At 37.7% G+C, this 22351-nt stretch overlaps 1 protein-coding gene across 1 annotated transcript; it reads left to right on the top strand.

Moving 5' to 3' along the window:
* The first annotated feature begins 563 nt into the window (after positions 1-563).
* LOC139145373 (mRNA export factor GLE1-like) lies at positions 564-22080 on the top strand. Its single transcript, XM_070716495.1, has 16 exons — positions 564-772; positions 3052-3224; positions 4390-4504; positions 5337-5546; positions 6355-6422; positions 7389-7555; positions 9649-9762; positions 10179-10343; positions 11060-11175; positions 12020-12232; positions 13125-13315; positions 13785-13911; positions 14362-14466; positions 18269-18351; positions 19051-19114; positions 19722-22080. Exons 1-16 carry the CDS (start codon positions 686-688, stop codon positions 19788-19790), a joined length of 2067 nt encoding a protein of 688 aa, XP_070572596.1. The 5' UTR covers positions 564-685; the 3' UTR covers positions 19791-22080.
* Positions 22081-22351: the final 271 nt, after the last annotated feature.

The raw sequence follows: 22351 nt of genomic DNA, 5'->3' as shown, positions 1-22351 counted from the left end.
ATCCTGATATCTCTGATATATATGTCTGGTATATTAAAGTAATGCACAGGAAGGGTGTGCTGAAAATGTCTGATATATTAAAGTAAGGCGCTCAAAGAGCACGCTGAAAAATATTGAACATACATATATCTCTGATATATGTATGCCTGATATGTTAAAGTTGGGCTTGCTGAAAAATATGTCTGATTATTAGTTACGCGCCGCAAAATGCAACTAGATAAAATTTGTGGCTGACACGATGCATTTTAGGCAATGATGAGCCTGTGTCGAAATTCAAAAACACACTGACCCCCCTATTGGGCATTTCATAAACATGGTGACCCCCCCTATCACCAAAGTCAAAAACAGGGTGACACCCCCCCCCCCCATGAATCCACCGGCCCCCCCCCCCCAGGCCGAAGAAACTGACCAGTCCCTAAATCTGTATCGTGTCCTGACGCTACCGAAAGATTGCACGATTGACCTGGCGAAGGTCACCATGACCCAGTTTAAACAACCTGAAAATGAATCTGAATCCGCATGTAGGTACTTGTGTGGTACAATGCTCTGATGCTGATTCCGACGCTACTACTGTGTGACTATCAAAAATGGCGGCGTCCATTTGAAACTGTGTTAAAGTGGCAGTGGTTTATTTCCGGTCGTATTCCAACTTATCTTGGCCAAGTAGCAGCTTGAATAAGCTAAGATGACTTCAACTATAGATGCTTTACGAGCATCAAGCAAGGGGAAGTTGAAATACGACCCGAACTGGTACAAAAACGGAAGAACCCAGGTAAAGTTTACAAATCATGCGGGTCGAGTGTTGAGGACGCGGAAACGTCCATCGACAACGTTGTGCGCGTCTGGTTTATTTGGAACTCTTCTATTGTCTATCATCGCACCAGAAGCAGTTGTTGATATTCTATACAAGATAGGCATATGGTTTGAAGCACAGGTGTTCAGCTCACTCTGCGTACGATCCCGTGATTGCTCAAACAATCAGAGGGCAAAGTACCGCAGTGAGCGGAGGGCCTCTAAACGAAAGTGAAACGAAACAATACTCCTGCCCACAGTTGGCGAGATTCATCTTGGTTTAGGATCTGACTAAAAACGCCCGCCAAAGTAGGGACACTGTTTTACTCTGAAATGCTGTATTTACTGGAATTGCTATAATATGTTATGTTTTGTCCAGAGACTACAGATATGAGAGAGTGCGATTGTGCGAATTCCCTTTTAATAAAATCCTCTTGAAATAAACGCGAATGTGTGCCATATGCCAGCCTTCAAAGAGATGTTAAGATATGGATATACACAGAGTATGAATCTAGCGGCATTCTGCACGATGATTGCTAGCTGTGGCGTCTATCGAACGCACTCGGGTCGAGGGTCATCGCCACAGAACCACTGCGAGCCACCCCATATACTTTTTGGTAGTTTACTGCGACACTGATTAGCTTGCAAAATAATGAAATATTAGTCTTTGAATAATAAATAAACTTGTACCCAATTTATCGTCGACTATCTAAGACTCATTCTCTACCCCTTTAACTACCTCTATTAAAAGAACATGTATTTTCAACCATTTTTCTGTGAGCTTTTGACGGTTGCTGCAACATTTGCTCGCTCGCGCTTTATACAGAGCACTGACTTGAATACACTTGAAGTCAAAAGTTCAAATAAGAGCAGAGATTGTCAACAGCTCATGGAAAAACTGTTGAAAATACATGTTCTTATTGTCTAGGTAGTAACCAGGAGTCAAGGATGAGTCGTAGATAGTCAATAATAAATTGGGTACAAGCTTATTCATTCAAAGACTAATATATTTCATTATTTTGCGAGCTAAATCAGCAACACCACTCGGTGTCACAGTAAACTACCAAAAATGTCTATGGCGTGGCCTGAGTGTGATTGATAGACACCACAGCACAGCACCGCTGTGATATCACAGCCAAATGATTGCTGGCTACACGTGCTAGCTATGATGTAACATCACATATACCCTGTTCACACATACACAGTTGCTTCGTTGCTACACCAATGTGAGTTTTACGTCTGTGTTATATGATAAAAGTAGTCTGAACACTAGGTGTTGGCCTAGCATCAGATGAATTTTTGTTCCAATCAGGAGGGGGTCTAGGGTCTACAAAAATCCTCGTCAGCCTAGATTTCCATGTGTGGACAGGTACACCGGCCAATCCAGTCCATACAGTATAATCCCACAAGTAGTCAGAATGACTTTTTCCCAACAAGTTTCACTCCACAAATTCACACTGCTTGTGTAGCTGAAAGACACACATGTCAACAATGTAGTTAAAATGCCCACTACAGATTATTACTCCACCACCAATTTATCAGATTCTGGCCCGTACACTCAGTAAAAATATGCCGAAGTAGTCTCTGGTGATTAAAATAGTCAGTGGTGGTCATAGCCCTTCTTGTGCATGAAAGACGAGGCACCGTGTGGCAGTGGTTAGGGTACCGGACTCACAATCGGACGATGGCGAGTTTGAGACCCGGTAAGTCCAGAGTAACGTACTCATTGTCAGATGATGGTAAGTTCGAGACTCCAGCACGGTGTTGTGCCCTTGAGCAAGGCACTTTACTCCTCATTGCTCCATTGGGTTTAACTAGTGGGTTATGGGTATCTCATCCTGTAACTGGGTTTGCCTGTTTGATGAGTAATAATATTTAAAAAAACTTAAATAAAAAAAAATAAAACATGTATGAAAAGCATGAACAGTACAAACATGATGTTATCTAAGCCTGCCATTTTGAACTTTGAAAGGTCAGAGGTCACAGAGCTGAAGTTACATTGGTGCATTTTTTTGTTGCAATCATGTCTTAATGGAAACGACATTTAATCCTTGGATCTGTGCTAAAACAGACCTATTTGACTATGTGAACCAGGTTATAGTGATTAAACACACAATCTTCCTAACCTTTGTAAAATGACAAAACTAGCTTCCAATCTGCAAAAAGATGTGCTGAGCTGAAGACATCCTAGATTTATCTGACAGAGGAAGACTTTTTGTGAACAATCTCTGTCACTGCTTATTTTCATCTAACCATCAGCATATCATAGAAGAATGTACATCCCCACCTTCATTGTCCCTCAAATCGGTCAAGGATGCATTGCAGTCCATCGATGATACAATATCTGAGGCAGACAGTCTTTACACCTTTCAAAGCAGTGAAATAAGTGGGCCACACGTCAAAGTCAGAAGTCTAGAAACCACCATAGACAGGTAAGTCAACATAATTTGTATTTGTGCGCAACCGGATATTATTATTCACCATTTGTTTCTAAATATGAAACGCAAAGAGATTTTGTGTAAAAACCAGCATCTTCAACGAAAGGTTGTATCAAATGGCGTCATGTAACTACCGGTACTGCAATGTACATGACACCTGAAATACAAAAATAATTTGCATACGACCAAAAAACATACTTTTCTTGTTCATGCACATGCATACAACAGACCTGTCTGTTGGCACAATTTCAAGTTGTCCTGTATTTCACATTGGTGTTTGGCTCTTGCAAAACATGTATTCATTGAACATATTGTTCTGAAACACCTCTTTTAGTTCAGTAAGACTGCTTTGAATATAACTGTATGTCAAAGCAGTCTTACTGAACTCTGTGAAGTCAAAGAATGATCGTTGATATGAGTACATGTAGAAAACAAATCATACTCATTTGTACTCTTTCATTTGCATGCATCTAGGACACCTTGCCCTGATTTATGGACATATTGTTCAAAATATACTGTAGTGTAATTTTACGATTCAAACTCCAGACATTATGGTGATAGGTGTGTAAGAAATATCTGCATATCAAGTACATAGACTTCATGATAAAGCATGATGGAATAAATACCCAGTATTTGCCAAGTCAACACAGACTTGTATATGCTACATTTACTTCAAGTATTTTTGAGTTGCGTTTTATTTACAATTGAATTACTGTCCTGATAGACATTCATTTGTCAAGAACAGTGCTCTTTACGTACATTATTTGCAGTCTATATAGACGATAGACACACAGTACACAAGGTATTTCACCATTCTTTTTGAATACACTGAGAAACTGTGCTTGATCCATGGAATTATTTCAAGGAAAACAGGTTAAAGTTACTGGTGATTGGACTTAAAGTATCAAAGTCCTTTCAGGGAAGATAGAGCTCACTGACTTACATGAATGTTTACCCATAGTCAAACAGAAGTAATCTAACAGTTTTACAAAAATAGCTCTGTTGCTTCTGTAGTACATGTAGGACCTATTTGCTTGGTAACAACACAGAGACTTTGAAATCAAGTTGATCACCATAAAATGTAAGAGTACTGTTACAGAAAATGGCAAATGTTTACATTGATGATTTCTATTAAATACATCACTGTTGTTGTCTGTAGCCTTGCTGACACAACAAGTTCATTGTCAGACCTGTCTTACACCATCTCACCGACTCGGGGCAGCGTTGAAGTAGCCATCAGACATTGTGAGAAAGAATATGAAAGACAAGCAGAAGTAAGTTATGACTTCAAGGTGACATCTCTCAGTATCACTCGTTTTAAGTTGAAATTTTGTATTGCTACAACACTAAGTAACTGCAAGGGTGTTCCTGGGTTGATGACTTAATTAAGGTAGTATGTGCCTTGAAAGTGAAAGACTTAAACTTTTGCCCAAACTTTCCTCTCTGAAACTTTCAACCTTTCTCCTGCCAAAGAAAGAATAAAAATCAGGGGTCACTGTACAAAATTAGGGACTAGAAAAAAAATTAATTAACTTTTACCAACATTTCAAATTCAAAATGGCCACATCCCTGTGTTATCTCTATGAGAAAATATTAAATTTTTGATTTTTCGAAAAACTAAGACACTGAAAATTTTTCTTTATACTGCTAAAGGTTTAACGGGAGCCCCAATGAGTGGCAGACCAATAAAGAATTGTAAAATTTTAGAGTCCAAATATCTGTCACCAAGGCGCATTCCACCTACATGTAAATAATCACTATTAGGTACGCCTGACGAAGACTGTGCAAAGGTCAGATGCAGGGAGGACATTATATTCATATTTGATTTCACAAAATATATCGTACATGAAATCTACCAATGAAGCTAATCAAGTTCACATACCGGTATATAAGTGAAAGGGATATGAACATAAATGCAAAATCACTCATTAATATTGAGTAACAGGATTGGAAAGTAATTGAGGCCGTCTTTCAATGCTAAGAATGTCTGAAAACTTACGCCCTGAATTATTTTCTTATTTGAAAAGAATCTAAAATTGTATTTGCCCTTAAATTTCAGTCCCATGCATTGAAATCAGAAATTGTTTTCTCATATTTCATTTCTAGAATGCTGTAAAAGAAAGAATCGACAAGCTTGATAATGTCATGAAAATGTTGAAGGAGAGAGCTGAACATCAGATTATGCTTCTCGAAGAGAAAGCTGAAGCGGAACGTGAAAAATCTTTAAAAAGACTGCAGTCTTTTGAAGCCAAGAAAACGGAGGAGAGTAAACGAAGACACTTGAAAAGAAAGGAGCATGTCCAAGATCGGGCAAAGGTAAAAAGAAAAAGATACATCAATCTTTCTGAAGATAATACTCAATAGATATTTCAATAAAATTGTGCTATTTTCAAAAAGTGAGACTACTGCATTACGCCAACACTTAATTCAGCTTACTCTTCTTTCAATTCTCTGAAAAGAGAAAAATTGAAAAATAATATGTCGTTTTAGCCCTCTTGCAGTCTGTTAATACCATACATAATACTTTCATATGCATATCTGTCTGCCTTACATGTATGTTGGATTCTAAAAAACGGGCAAATTTCTTCACCTATGCTTATGCTTTCGATTGGCAGTATTTTATCCAACGTAACTCATTCTGATCCGTTGTGATCCAAAAGTCTAAATGTCATGGAATGATCTGTATTGAAACAAATTATGTTAAAAGCCTGGGACTTGATCCCCAGGATCAAGTTTGTTTTAGTCTGTAAGGGGATTATGAAGTGTCATAGCCTTTTGTTTTCCATTGAAATTGAAATCTAATCAGTAGATTTCCCTGCAAGACAATCTGACGCTGGCACAGGCCTTTAACATTACCTGTTCAGTACAGTGGTTTATCCCAAACCCATTGTTATCAATGGCGAGTGTATATATGTTTACAGCTTTATAGGTTAGGACAGGTTTAAACTGCATATTACTCACACAAGGAATGTAAAGTCACCATGTTGTATAGGTTTAGAATGCAGTTGAAGATGAATGCACATCATGTATAAAATATCATTGTATCCATGCCATGTGTGATTCTATCATGTGATAAAAAAACACTGAAATGATGAATTTATGGCATGAAACCATGTTTTTATAGATGCTGGATTTACAGGTTAAAGAAGCTGAAAAGAGACGAGTCCAAATATTAGAGGAAGAAAAGAGAAGGTCAGTTTATGTAATTATTCAATTGCGCTTTGCAATTATCATGGAATTTTCTGGCTGTAGATTATGGTTTTTACAATACGTTGCATTGTGTTCTTGTAAGGATATGTCAGTATGATATTTTGAATTCCGACATTCTATATGAGATATCAATGAAGAACAGTTTTACAGTTTGAAATGTCACATTAATTTGCAGTTTATCCACTCTTCTCAAAAGTTATTGCACAGTCAAACATGTTATATGGCGTGAGAAAATGAACCAAAGTTTGATAAATTAACCCTTTCACCACCCAAAGTTTTATGTCCAAACCCAGCCATCAAAGTTAGACTTCAATAGAAGGAAATAAGCTGAACAGCCCTCAAGTGTGTTGAAACTTTATAGTTGCTACAATGCCCACTACCACTTCTCATCACAATAAAATCTGGGCTAATGTGCAGCATCTGGGAAGCTGTTATCCAATTGGTTGGCAGAATCTTACCATTATAATTGAACTTATAATACAAATAGACCCCCTAAGTTGCTGTGAATAGTGACAATCAACCAATCAGATATATCTTCCGAGCACGCTGCACCTCAGCAGTAAAATCTGTTCTATTCTGTCTGTAAAACATTCAAACTCTAAATTCATAACCTTTCTCTTTGAGAAGCCTAAATATTTGATATGTTTATGTTTAAAAAAGGGTAATTTTACGTCTGTGATTACTGCTGAGAACTTACACATCTGGTAACATTCATAAAACTGGGCCAATGTGCAGCATTGAATAAGCTCTTATCCAATTGGGTAGCTGAATTTTACCAATATAAATAAAACAATACAAATAGACTCCCTAAGTCGCTGTGAATAGTGACAATGGACCAATAACAGAAACAGCTTATTCAACGCTGCACATCAGCAGATAAAACTTGAAGATTATGATCAGATCACTGAACAGTAATGTAGCTTCAATTATGCTGCGTCCTTTTTACAGGGAAGAAGAGAAAAAAATACTGCACAGTTTGGTGGTAAGTCACCAACAAATCGGTTTACTTGCTGAGAGAGCAGAACAACTCTTCAACAACTGCAAATGTAAACAGCATCTAGCGGCCAGTGTGTCTGCAATGGTTGGCAACATCAAACAACTCAGAGACATAACAAGTTAGTTCTAATTCTATCATAGTAAACTTCCTTTTTAGCTACTATAGACTATAGTCTATAGAAGCTATTGGGATGGGTATCCGTCCGGCGTCCGTCGTCAGTCTGTATGTATGTATGTATGTATGTATGTATGTATGTATGTATGTATGTATGTCCGTTTGTGAGGCGTCCGTCCACTCAAATATCTTGAGAACCGCAGTACTTACTGATTTGATATTTGTTGTGTAGATGAAAAATATGATTTTGAGAAACTAGTTTTTTTCAATTTTTTGAAATTGGCATTTTTGGTAAAAAATCTTCTTCTTCATAACCGCTGGTCAGACAGCTTTGTTATTTGGTATACAGGTCCCTAGGGATAGCCCAACTTAGATTTGTTCAAATTGTGATGAAATACGCAAATGTGTATTTTTAAGGAATTTTTTGTCATTTTTGGTCAAAATTTGACATTACATTGTATGTAATTTTTGTACTGTATAAACCCTATCAATTCACCCAGAAAAAAATAATTAATATGATTTTAAATAATTGAATTAATTAGGAAATCATCAAAGCCAAAATAATTTTACTGTAGAATTATCAGAAAGTTAAACTTTTTTTGACAGTTCACAGTGAAATGCTTACCATCTTGGAGGATTAAAACATGTAAAGGCAACTTTCCTGAATCCCAACTTTGACATATTCTGAACTGTCATTTATTGTGCCCTGTATGTTATCTAAAAGAAATTGCTCATAATAGTTTGTCATGATAGGGTGGTCAAATAAATAGAGACAGAGAAAGTTCTAATTTCCATTTATGGTTGACTTGGTAAGGATAAAACAAAATTACTTTTTGAGGAAAAAAATAGAGTGGTCAATTAAGAGAGTGGTCAAAGTGATAGGGTTTTTATGGTAAAGCTGGGCTGTAAGATTCCTCATGTGCTATTTATAGCAATTATGCAATCTGTGTAAACAGTGCAATGAAAGCTTTACATGATTCCTTATAATGCTTTCGATGACCTTGAACTTCTTAAGTTTCAAACATTTGTCTCTTCAGTGTGCTTTCTCTGAGTACGTACAGTCTCACTTATTCAACAGAACTTACTTTCAATGTTGATTTGAAAGTAAAAATGTGCTTGGTTAATAGGATGAAAATACTGATAAAAGATAATCAGTTTAAGATTCTTTATATCCACCTTCTTCATCAATACATGTGTCACAAAAGGTTATTTTCTACATAACACAGCAGAACTCTGTCAACTGTTGAGTCACTTGTTTTTTCAAAACCGCTGGTCAGACAGCTTTAATATTTGGTTTACAAGTCCCTAGGATGACCTTAGTGAGATAATTTCATACAGTCAGGAAATACTTAATTTATTTCCATGTCTATAGTAGCTTCAGGACTTTGGCCCTATGTTTTCATTTCCGCTTGACACTGGCCTAATGTGAACAGGCCACTCACCAATGTTTAAATCAGCAATGTTCCTGTCAAGTTGTCTCATCAGTGAATCCCTTCCCTTTCCTGGAAATCCACAAGTCAAAACTTGTTACGTGTTTTGGTAATGTTTGTTAAGAGCCTGGTATCTCAATCTTTCAGATGAACTACTTTATGATATTTCCTATTTGAAAAACAAGGGACAAACTAAGAAGCTTCAACGATATTTTTTTTGCTCCATTAAAGGGTCATCAAAACAGCCAGGTGGGATTTGAGAGGGATGGGTATCCTGTTTCAGGGCTTAGCAAATCCAGTGCCCTGACATCAAGGAACAACAAATTCTCAGCTTGGACCCACCAATTTATCATTCCACAGAGTCCAAAGGACAAAACAAATAGTGTACTTGTATGTTTACTGTAAGAAAGTGTGCATGACTAGCGTACTGGGCTGTAGTACGACTGGACTTACATGTACACTAATGTTGATCCTTGTCTGGGGACTGACACTGATTGGATTTGATCAACCTTCTCCTACCGTCTGTAACAGTCTATTTACGATTCTATCCAATTTGGATAATTTGGGTGCTGAAGTAGAAATGTGTAATGTAATTTATCATGCCTACTTTCGATAAGGCCATTAGGATCTTTCCAATTATAGACTAAACACTCTGTTGCGATTTCAGTTGTGATAATTTCAGACACAAAGAAGAATGGTGCCACCACGAATCATCAAGACAAGATGAATGCAGTTTATTCAAAGACAAAATCATACCTTGAACAGATTAATAAACTCGTAGGTAAGGAAAGAAACTGGGAATCGACAACAATGCGGTTGTTTCATTCAGTTAGAGTGGGTTTACCAATCTAGCCTGTGTTTATGTACCTGGTTCAAGCATTCAGTTGAAATGAATGAGAAGGCATATTTGGATAGTAGAGTGGTTGACTTGGGAACAAAGTATTCTAATACAATGACAGCTAACCATATCAGATTTTAATAATCAAGGTATAAGGACAGAAACAAAGTCAAAAAAGGAGAATCATGTCATGAACCATTAGCTGTCAATAAATTATCTTGTAAAGCAAAAACATTAGATTTTTGCTGTTATCACTGTGATCAAGGCTTCAATTTATTGGGTTGCCTGACAGCTTTTCTGCATTCAGCATTTGGTCACAAAAGACTTCAGTTTCATAGTTTTCCGTTTGGTTGTCCAAGGTGAAGCAGAGCAGAAGGGAAAAGAAGAAGAACAGAAGAAGAAAGCTGAGGCTGCAGCAGCCGCTGAAGCAGCAGCAGCAGCTGCAGCTGCTGAAGCAAAGAAGAAATCAGAAACATCAAGTGCAGGACAGACCCCATCAGGGTCTGCTGCATCAGCATCAGCAGGTAATGTAACCGCCAGTGAAATTTATACTAGGGTTACCACTGAATGGCTGTGGCTGGTTTAAGTAAATTCAAATATTCATCTGTATTGGGTTTTTTTTCTTGAGTGTGTTATGTGGTTATAGCTGCTAAATGCACATGGAATTACCTTGCAGGGAAATAATTATAGCAAACAATCGCCAATTTTTCAAACAGGGATGTTTTTTACAAAAATTTTAGTAATTTTGGACACATACGGTTTACTTCTGTATGAAATATATACCAGTGTCGGTGATGTAACCAACTCTATTTACTTGTCTTTTTCTGTGATACAAAAGCACAAACTAGTGATTCACAATCATCGATTTTACTCTATTCAGCTCTTTTGTGTCAATAATTTTGTCTCTCTTTATCGTCACTTGTAATGTGGTGTGACTGAACAGTTAACAGACAGACCTGGAGAAAGGTTGTAGGTTAGCTGATAACAGTATGAAAAACAATAGAATAGTGGGGTCAGACACATCCATCTTACAATTTGAATTTGAAATTACCTGGTAGGTGTGTTTCAGTACAGTACCTGAATTATGAAAGGCTTCAAAGTATAATATGGATATTACACCTCAAGGCAGACAGAAGCCATGGTTCTTAAGATGTGCCAAAGTTTTGGGAAAGTATCACAGCTTTGAACTACATGTAGCACTCTGCATGTGGTTTATTTCCTTTTGTCCTGTTTTCCTCAGGTGAACTTGAAAGCAATGTGGCAGCTGATGCTCTCAGAGAATACGAAGCACTGCAAGAAAAGAGGCGAGCTCTGTTTGAATCCTGTCAAGAATTAAGAGAAACTAAGGACTCTGATGTAAGTAACAATAAATTTGAAAACTGCCTATTTTATCATTCAAACAAGTGGATAAACAGATCCTGCTGGAAGAAATTACACGGATTCTCCAACGATGCATTCAATGGAAAATTGTTCGTAAAGGTGAACGTTGAATTGCTTTGTGAGTTGTTAGCCAGCAGCTAAAATGAAATGAAATTATCATCAGTTTGAACGACCATGGCTAGTTCTGAACACAGTGTGTCAGCATGTCTGTTAATATACATGTATGGTAACCTTGTATTACATGTAGCATCAGTCAGGTACACATATACTTATTTATTATCATACACACAAGTCAACTTTAAAGTGAAGTTAGGAAAGTTTCCATCAGAAACAGACCCAGACTCAGAATCACTTTGAACAGTTCAAACGTCGTGTGAAACTAATTCTCATTCTGGTGCCTTCAACATTAGTTTCAACATTAGATGTGATCAAAACCACAGAAAATATTGTCAACAGGAAACTTTCTTGACTTTATGCAAGTTGCTTTTTTTAACTTTTTCAATTTTGATGAGAATGACTACTCTCCATCACATTATGAGAAATATCTGAGAACATAGAAAATGATTCTGAATCTGATGCCAACTTTTCCGTCATTAAGACAAACATTTACCATAGATTAACACACTTGCGAACACTTCTCTGTACCCTTACAATACAATTTACAAGGCTATGCTCACACATACTTGACACTTTTACCTTGAATCTTGCAAATCTGTACATTTTAAATTCGCAGAAAATTCTATGTATACGTTGAGAAAGAAAAAGATCACTTGAAACATAATTTTATTCTACTGTCCTTGTTCATGCCTACTCTTTACAGTTGAAAAAGTACAAATTTGAGCTGCAGAAGGCTGTCAACACCACAGTCAATACAATATCCAGGCAATCTGGCCATCACCTTCTGAGTAAAATACAGAAATTACAGGCCCTGCTGTCAGGGCGACCGGTCGAAGTGACGAACAAACAAATCAGTGCGTCCAAACACCCTGCTGGTGTAGCATTCTGCAAAGAGCTGCTAGCAAAAAAGATTGTGGTAAGTACCTAGATGCCTGCCATCTCGGCCAGATTATCTTTATCAACCAGAAAATGTTGGAGTTACAAGTAGCTTGCACTGTCTCAACCAATATTATGGTCAGGTGACCGTGAGCACTGAATGATGTAAGCCTATTTGATTACTGTGAATGCTGGAAAATTTCCACCGCCACCATGAGCCTCTCAATTCTCCAAGAATGCTAGAAAATCTTGGCATGATCCCATAAGTGTCCACAGTATATTCGGTACAGCACTTTTATTATGCAGTTTCAGTCAAGGGGTTAATCCCCAGTGACTTTATCATGTGGTCTCTAAGTCAAGAAAATTGTAGATATTACGTTACAGTATAGTACAGAACATACTCAAGAAATGTTGAAGAAATTCTTAAATTGACTCAAAAAGGATCAGAAATCTTAATAGTTAAGGTAATACACAAAACTTGAAAGACCTAAACTTTTGCAAACTTTCCTCAAGGAAACTTGAAACCATTCCCTTTTGAAATCAAATATAAAAATACAGTGTCACAGTGCAAAATTTGATACTAGAGAAAGAATATCTAAAAATTACCAATATTTGAAATTCAAAATGGCCCCCATCCAAATGGTTGCAAGGACAAAAGTCTTGAAATTGAAACCATCTCTGCAGAGACACTTCTTTTTAGGTGAGACAGACATGATAAAATGGTTACCTAAATTTACCTACTTTGTCTTTGAAACACTGTCTTTGCTTATTGGTGTACATTGATATCACATGTCAAGATCATGGAATGACTGATATCCTCCATACTGTATGTAAATCTCTCGCTAAGCATAAGAGGCTTGTTGGACTTAAATGTGGTCGATAAAAGTCTGGTAATCATTTAACTAATTTCTCCTGTTCTTTATCTCTTCCAGAAACAAGGTGATGAGCAGGTATCGTCCAGCCATGACTCAGCTTATCCGATAGCAGCCGTAGCTGCTGGAGTCTGGGCAGAATTCCCGGACTTTGGTGAAATTCTCCTGGCCGAGTTCCACCAAGTGTGTCCTTATCTTGTGCCGTACTACATACCAAAGAAGGACGGCCAATCTACGGAAGACTATTACAAGTAGGTGTCATAAAGTATGGCTTTTTCTCGCCTGAGTTTCCTCTTTCTGAATTTCAGTGAAATTACAAAGTTGCACGGTGTACCACTGTCAGGGGAAAACGACACTTGGCATAACAATAACACATCCTTCCACCTTTTCAGCCAAACCTTAAAAATTCCTGTTCGTGGAGTAATGGTCTGCGTTTAGGCAGTCCTAACAATCCTATGGTACATGTAACATTCAGCTCCATGAAACTATGAATCCCACTAATGTCAGGCATTCCTTCATTCATGATCAGGTCAGTATAGCGCCACCAACTGAAATCCTACCCGGCCCTCTATGCTTCCTTTCCAACAAAATTTGTGTCCTGTCCCTCCAATCAAACAAACCATATAGACACCCATTCTCTGTCTTCAAGGCCAGTTGTACAGTCACTTCAGTGTTTGCCACTAGTAAACTTCTTCCCTTTCTGTCCTTTATTCAATGCAGAGCTCAGGGTTACCGTTACACTGATGGCCAAGTTGAGAAGCAAGATAAATTTCTGAAGAGGATGACAGGAATCTGTCGACTGTATGCTGCAATACTACAAACCCAGTCACCCAAAGGACCAATGCATGTAAGTTTCTGATATCCTTGCAATTTAATTTGGTTTTTGTTGTAAAACTAGCAAGTGTATTATTGCTCACTGTTACTTTTGTCTTTTGAAATATCAATTACTGAAGCTATGTCACTAAGGCTTACATGTCATTGGAATTAGATTAAGATCAGTTTGCTTCATAATTACATTGAGATTCTTGGAAGTGTTCTGGTATGAGATGAAACTGATAATTACAACATCAACCTGTCTGAATAATTTGAATATCGGTACCTTATAAGAACAGTGGGCACAGTACTGCAAGCGAACTTATGCAATTTTTCCAGAGGGGTCCTGACCTAGATGTGGACACCCTAGGTTGACGACATTTCACAACTATTTCCAACTGGGCCAACTGATGCAGATGCTCTCCTAAGTAGTTTTACTTCAGAAGAGATGGATTTCTGATGATGTATTTCATTTCCATTTCAGCCTCATCCACATGGGATAGATAATGCATGGATTTGGTTTACAAGGATCCTCAATCTCAATCCCAATCCAGATATCACAGCCACTTTGATCTATGATATGCTCGCAGTAAGTACAGTGTACATGTACATCAGCGTGATAACTATATGTAACCCTTTCACCTCCATTTCCCTCTCTAGACGGCCAACTTTACCATAGAAATAAAGGGATTGGTTCCAACCACGGTAGTGAAAGCGTCAAAGGGCCCATAAAACAGGCTTACACTCAACTGTTAGAATCGCTCTTGGTGGCTAATGAATGCAATGTGCTTATTCCTGTGGTCATATTTCGTGGACATTTGGTGGATGATATATGAATAAATAAGTGAAATTGGCACATCTTATTGCTGGCGCAAATAAACTTGGAACACCGAAGTCCCTATATACTTAGGGAAACCGCTGGTGATATCCCTATATCGCCAAGTGATTAGCCAAAGCAGTATCGCTAGTGAGTTAGATCATCTTACAGTTTGTTTATTGAAATCACTGCGGGGTGCCCATACTGTGTTTCATAGACAAAAAGCCATAGCAGAGGCCGTTCAAATTGCGTGAACGATGGTACAAGAAAGGATTGACGTTTTGAGTAAAGTTACTTGGGTAAATTTCGATGAGCAGGGAACCTGTTGAAGCAACCGTTTTGACAGACTTTACCTCAAAATGAAGAAAGAGTGCAGGTGAGAAACGATAGGTGTTGTCATGGAGTTCGCTATCGTTTGGCTTCGTTTCGTTGTGCAGGCGTGTCATCATAAATGCCGTCATTTCCACTATCTCACAAAAATTGTAAATTACGCCCGGCATTGTGGTTAAATCTGTATTTTTAACTCTCATTTTTATAAAGTGATCAGCTTACGTTGAGGTTTAAAATGTGCGTCTCTTTACTTTTATGTTGTACATGGACCTTTAGGCCTATTCACGTTTTTAATACACCCATCGAGCGATGTAATATCTCGAACATGTACTTCGACAATTTCCATTCAAAGCGACAGTGTTTCCTTGAGTGAAATTCAAAGTCGCTAAATTTCTAATTTCGTTTCGAAGAAACCGGTTTGTCCATAGACCCTCGTTTCTCGAGGATCTATGGTTTGTCGACCGGTGTAAAGTAGATGCATATTCTAAGTGAGGAATAGACGGTTGTGAAAATAACCAATGGTACCGGTACGTTACCGGTATGTTATCGGCCGTGTCTATTTTTTACATCCATGACCGATGCGAGTTGCTAGGTAAAACTTCCTGGCTCTGACGTTTTTTATCCGACATGTCGTAGCGAAATTCTGTGAGAACTAATACTGGCAAGGTTTCGGTTTTCGGAGAATTTCAGTGTATCAGCTGATTATCAAGTTGAAATAAAGCGCGAGCGTGGATGTCCGACTTGTTGCTGGCGCACGGCGTGGCGCATGTGGCGTGGCGGGGAATCTATGTTACAAGCATCCAACTGTCGGCCATAACCTCTACGGTCGCCATCGACGGCTTTCGTGATTTTGAAGAATAAAGTAAACCGTAGATAAAGCTAGACCTTTTCTCGGCTTTGTTTCTGAAAACCTCTCCTCAGAGGCAAAGGCGACGTAAACCGTGTCCGAGTCTCGGCCTTGACATGACACAAGAAAGTCATAGTTCAATCACATTTATTTGCGTGCGTCATACAGATGATATCATTATTCATAGGGGTATCCGATTGAAGTGGGTACATACTATTCTCAAGAAACGTACGATGAAAAAGGACAGGCTAAATAAAATGTTTCAATCATATCATCAATTGCAAAGAACGCTGAAATGCTGCAGATTTTAATCGCTATGGCAAAGTTTGTTTTTTGACCTCAACGTTATCCGATCGAGAACGTAAACTTGGTTTGACCCAAAGTTTGAAAATGTGTTTTCTGATCTCCCGCGGCATGGCCCGCAGCCTAGCCAGTGACGTCGACGTTTCGTACTTCGAATTCTGAGAGCTACATCAAATCGCCACGATCAGCGGACAAGAAATTACTATTTTCAAATCGCCATCACCAAAAAATTACAGAGAAATGAGACAACACGGTGAGAAAAAGGCATATCATCAATGATGTTGATAACCTACATTTTGCTTCAAAACGGGTACCTTTTCAAACCACCCAGATTCCCGATACCAACTCGCCCGAATTCATTTGTTGGGCGAGCCAATGATATATTTTTCCTGCAAACGTAAACAGACTTGCACTGTGCACTGAAAGGAATAGTTGGCGATATCTTTACCGAAACTGAAAAAAATAGCTAAAGAAGTAGCCATCTCTCAGGCAGTACACGGCCAAGGTAAACCTGAGCGTTCATATTCGACTATAATGGAGCATTTTCAACGAAAACGGCGATGTCCAGGCGATGACTTATTTTTAAAGTTGAAGAAAAATGCTTAAAATTTTGGTTGTGTTAGTCAATCTATCGAAATATTTTTGTTCTAACTGATAAAATCATAGACAGTCTCGATTATACCATCCATAATTAATATTTACAGACTAAATCGACAGGGGGGGGGGGAACGCGGTACGAACGAACGTGTAAACTCAAACAACGGGCGAGTTGATTTCGGACCAATATGACTAAAATCAGTGTAGGTTCCCTGGTCATTGAAATTTACCAACGTAACTTTACTCAAAACGTCAATTCTTTATTGTACCATCGTTCACGCAAAATGAACGGCCTCTGCTAAGGCGTTTTGTCTATGAGACACAGCATGGGCACCCCGCAGTGTTTTCGATAAACAAAGTGTAAGATGATCTAACTCACTAGCGATACCGCTTTGGCTAATCACTTGGCGATATAGGGAAATCGCCAGCGGTTTCCCTAAGTATATAGGGACTTCGGTGTTCCAAGTTTATTTGCGCCAGCAATAAAAGTTTGGCTTTTCAACTTTTTGTACTCTTGCAACTACTGCCCGATCTTTAAGTATGTAAATAAATACAGCATTTCATACTTCTCCTGATGGTGACAATGATGAGACAGGGTGTCAGTTTGTATTAAATATCATGAGCTTGTTTTGGGAAAAACCATTCCGGTTTTGTTGATTGTCCACTATCCCTACTTGGAAAATGAATATGGTTCACCACGACCTACTGCACAGTCAACTACCACAAACTGTGTCTTACCTGGTGCTAGGCCTGGCAGCAAAAAGCAGCCCATCTGACGTGTCATCAATAACTTGTGGATTTGCTGGCTGTGCAAACTCTTTGGTCAAAAAATATCATAAATGCCCCCCCACAAAGTTATTCCAATGCATATACTAATGTCGGGGGGGGGGGGGGGGGGGGGGGGGGGGGGGGGGAGACCGTTTCTTTTGGCCTTTAATAGACGTAAAGGTCAAAGAATTATTGACAGGCACATGAGTGAAGCAAATGAAGTAACTCCTCAAACAGGTTTTGATTGTTTACCGATCGGAAAATTCAGGTGTGCCACAAAAACCCCAGAGATGATGAGTCATACGAATTTCAATGTCAGTGAGTGAAAAATACAATTTTTTGTGAATTAAAGAGCAGTTTTAGAAGGTGATGATCAGTGAAGACATTTCTTTTTGTCAGAAATGAGTGAAGACAATGAACCATGCAAATCAAAAAATACAAAAAACTTAAAGAGCATAATGTTATTACTCTACGGTACAATTTAAGAAAGCCAATACTGACAAAGAGCCTTGTTTGTTTTGTGTCACTGTATTTCATACAGATGTATACTATGGCTCCCTGTAGAATTTATTAGGGCTATGGTTACATGATGAAGCTTTCTGTAATATTTATTGTGACTATCATGCACAGGGAAGGGTTTACAAATGATAGTCATTGTTGCTATGTCTTGGAAAAGGCTGTGTGTGCCAACAATTGTGAGACGTTCATCTCTAATTTTCTTCATACCAGGTCTGTGGCAATGCAATGCAAAAGATCTATGGACGCCAGTTTATAAAACTATTGGCAGTACTCATAAGGGATTACGTTGTCAAGTAAGTGAGGGTATTCAATTCTTATTCTAGTATGTAGTTTTATCATATGATTTTTACTGATTGTAGTGAAATATATTTCTCCACCTGTGCAGTACCATGGTTTATATGTGCCACTCAGGTTTAATCTTGTGCAAGTTTAACCATATACGGTATATTTACTTTTAGGAGGCCATGTTGAGGTAGTATGCACCTTGAAATTGAAAGCTTTTGCTTAATCTTTCCGCGGTGAAACTTCAAACCATTCTCTTTTCAAATCAAGAATAAAATCATCAGGGGTCAATGGGCAAAGTTTGGTGCTATTGAAAGAAATTGCTTTAAAGTTACCAATATTTGAGATTAAAAATGGCTGCTATTTCTGCGTTAACTCTGTTGGGAAAATGAAATTTTAAATTTTCAAATAATAAACTATTGAAAACCTCAGTTACTCCAAGAGCTTCTAAATGAGATCAAAATGATAGTGTAAAAGTTTGAGAGTCAGACTGCCTGTCACCAAGGCGTATTCTCTAATAATAGAATAGGCTTGCCTCATACCTTCGTTTGTTTATGAATTCTTGCTACCATATAGCATGCAAGCCAGATTTAGTACAATTCCTGTTTTACTTTTAGTCTGTCTGACAAGCATAACCTAAAATTTTGTAAATTCACTTGTGTGTTGCTGATAAACTAAGTTTTTCTTTATTTGTGCGTATCCAATTCTAGCATTGAAAAAGTGACTCCCAAAGGATCCGGCGGACCAGTCATGAGACTCAAGACTTTCCTTGAGGTACGTTTGGTAGTTTCTGGCATATCTATATAGTAAATGTTGAATAGTGGGAAGAATAATCATGAAATTACAAAGTCCATTCTCTGTTAGTAATCATTTGTTGCACATTAGCGTGTACATATGTCTGCGGGTCTTTCTCTCATAGTTGCTCTGTTTAATGTATTTTGAGTCTATATCATGCTGATTGCATTCGGTCCCTAGCCGGTCTTACGCCATCTCAATTTCCTCAAATCAGGTCAGCTTGCAAAGTTCAGTACAAGAGAAACAAATTACAATGTACCTTAAATTTACCAATACTTGAAATTCAAAATGGCTGCCATGCCTGTGTTACCTCTCTGGGAAAAAAACAAAATCTTCAAATTTTGCGAAAGTAAGACGATTAGATTCTATGTACTTCAAGACCTTCAAAATTAACCCACTCTGTGGTAGAGCAGAAAAGTATTGTAAAAATTTTGAGTTCACATATCTTTCCCCAGCGTGCATTCTATCTTAAAAATTGCAATATAAATGTTTTATACACTATCTAAGCATTGTTGTTACACAGTCATCAGGAATCTCTCATACATCAAGTTACAAACATTAAAATGAGCTTTTTTTTATATTTCAGAAATGCCTGGCAACCAATTCAGTGCCGCCTCCAGAGGGCGCTCTACCACAAAATTTCCTTAGATCATAGCAATGATGCATACTATATTGATGACGTCTATTTTTGGTAAAAATGAAATATGGACTTTTAGATTCCCTGTTACTAGACTACGCTATAAAGCAGGTAAAATCTAATGAAAGAGGAATAAAGTCACTTATGAAACAGTGGCAAGAGGGTTGAACAAAAGGAGGAAAAAACACTGATATTGACAGATCGGGGGGTATAAGTGAAAGAGAATGGGGTATATGAATATATCCAGTGAAATATCACCTTAATGGTTTGTCTCAGGGGAATTTCAAATATCCGTCTGGTTCTGTTATTTTGTATCTATTTGTGCAATGTTTGTAGCTACTTGAGAAATATTCAGCTGCGTGACATTTTGTTGAAACTTCAATGATTTCTCGATCGAATTTGCACTACCAATGTATGGCATCTACTCACCAAGCGAAGACATCACAGTCAAAACTGCTTGGCTAAATCTCCACCCTTAAAAAAAAGTGGTTCAATAACAGAGTTGTTACAACTTTTCCGCCCTCGACCCCTCCACCCGCTGAAGAGTTCATGAAGCACTCAAATACACACATACTTGCCATGATGACCTTATACTGACATTGATTGCAGTATTTTTCAATGTCCTCTCAGGATGAGTATTTGAATGGGAACTGAGTCATCAGAACTAAAGTCCTGTGCATTGATTATTTTTACCTGTTTGATCTGAAGGGATAGGAGAAACTGCCATTTAGATATTTCCAATGCTTTAAATAAAATTCTTTGTTTGCTTTCCACGTGCTGTTCGATTTTCAGAGAAAATTAAGAAAATAAAGATAATGTTAACACTATAACACATAAAAATATTATTTTTCCAAATAAACCAAACAAAAAACGAGCTTATGTTCATACACTTGTATTTTTTGTCTAAGTTTGTGTGCCTGGCTGGCTGGTAAGGTTTTTCAAAAATCCAAGGACAGCGAACAAAGAATTTTCTTTAAATGGCCCAATAGAAGTGTCTTTCAGTACAGCATTTTTGTCTTTTTTGTTCGAGTAAATCGTAATCAGATCAGAAGCATAATGTAACATACCCTTTCAAAAAGTCTTCAGATATTGTTCTGAGAAAATACGGCATTTTACAAAACCAAATGTATACAGGGATGAAAAACAGCATTTTTGCATCGAGAGTATGATTTGAAGTTATGAAGAAAAAATCACTGCACTCTGTAACTTGACTCAATATTCTATGTAATTGTAATACTTTTCGCAGAACAAAACCCCCAAAGTACTTCAGCAACAAGTTTTATTACTTTTATTGGACATAATAGTGACATTTTTACCAAAATTTATTTCTTTCAGCATCATTTGAAAGCATTTTAAAAGGTGTAAATACTCATTTCAAAAAATTTTGGAAGGGGCGACTTAAAAAGATTAATTGCATCTTTAAAGTGAAACTTTATTTGCTACAGGCCATCAATAATGTATGTATGATGAACTGCCTCAAGAATTGTAACAAAGATCAGCTTTATTACACATGACTCTGAAAAAATATATCTGTATATTGGATCAAAACATCTTTAAGGCCAGCCACACCATGTTTATAGGTTACTGGCATTTTACTCCGATTTTTTCTCTCTCCGTTCTGGGTAAGCAACTTTTGTTTTTCAGGAAACTTACTGCCACCAGCTGCAAAGAAGAAAAATTATCTAGACTATATATGTGAATCATTCTTGATGATAAATCTTCCACCAGTCGTGAGCAAGGATGACTTTTCACTGATTCATACCGTGTATTTACAAATAATGTGTGTTAGATTTGAATTATTCATTTGTGGGCCTATGCGTTACTGCATGACAAAAAATTCTTACAACAACTGCAAATGGTCCAGTGACTCTGAACTTTCAAATGGGATCATGTGACACCCGTGTGACAAAGGGTATCATGTGACTTCTATGTGACAAGCTAATGAGGAGTTAGCAACAATGATGTCATAATTATTGTGTGAACACACATGGACAACTGTTCTGCAGTAAATTAGAAAATATTGCAAGTCGAAGTTGCGTTTGAAAAGGGTTTATTTAATAATAGATTACCAAATCAACCGATATATTGTGAAGTACCTCATATTCATTCTCAGTTTAAATAACAGCTTCAAACAGTGTATGCCAACAGTTTGAACTTAAAATGTACCTGATGTGATCAGTTTGGTGCCTGATGACATTTATTGATGAAATAATGAATGTTAAGAAAAGAAAATCATGCCTGGTGTTGATCAAATCACACCATTTACAAATTGACTGAATAAACGATTTCTTACAAGATACTACAAAAATGTTGTGACTCTTCTCTTTTGTATTTTTGTTGTTCCCTGTTTCTTTTAAATTCAGAACAAAGTTGGATCTCCGCATTTTACAATAGCAGCATTCTGATATACTGCTGTACGTGAATACCATCTTTCTCACATATCCGCCCCCCAAGAGTTTATACAACCACGTGACCCTGTGCAGTTAAACCTTTTCACCTCTATTCCCTTTAAACAGGTCCACAATCACTATTGATAACAGTAAACGTGGGCCAAACCATTGTGATGGAAGGGTTAAATC

This window comes from Ptychodera flava, chromosome 12 (assembly GCF_041260155.1).
Source record: "Ptychodera flava strain L36383 chromosome 12, AS_Pfla_20210202, whole genome shotgun sequence".
In the NCBI taxonomy this organism is placed as follows: Eukaryota; Metazoa; Hemichordata; class Enteropneusta; family Ptychoderidae; genus Ptychodera; species Ptychodera flava.
This window is presented reverse-complemented; position numbering and strand designations above follow the sequence as displayed.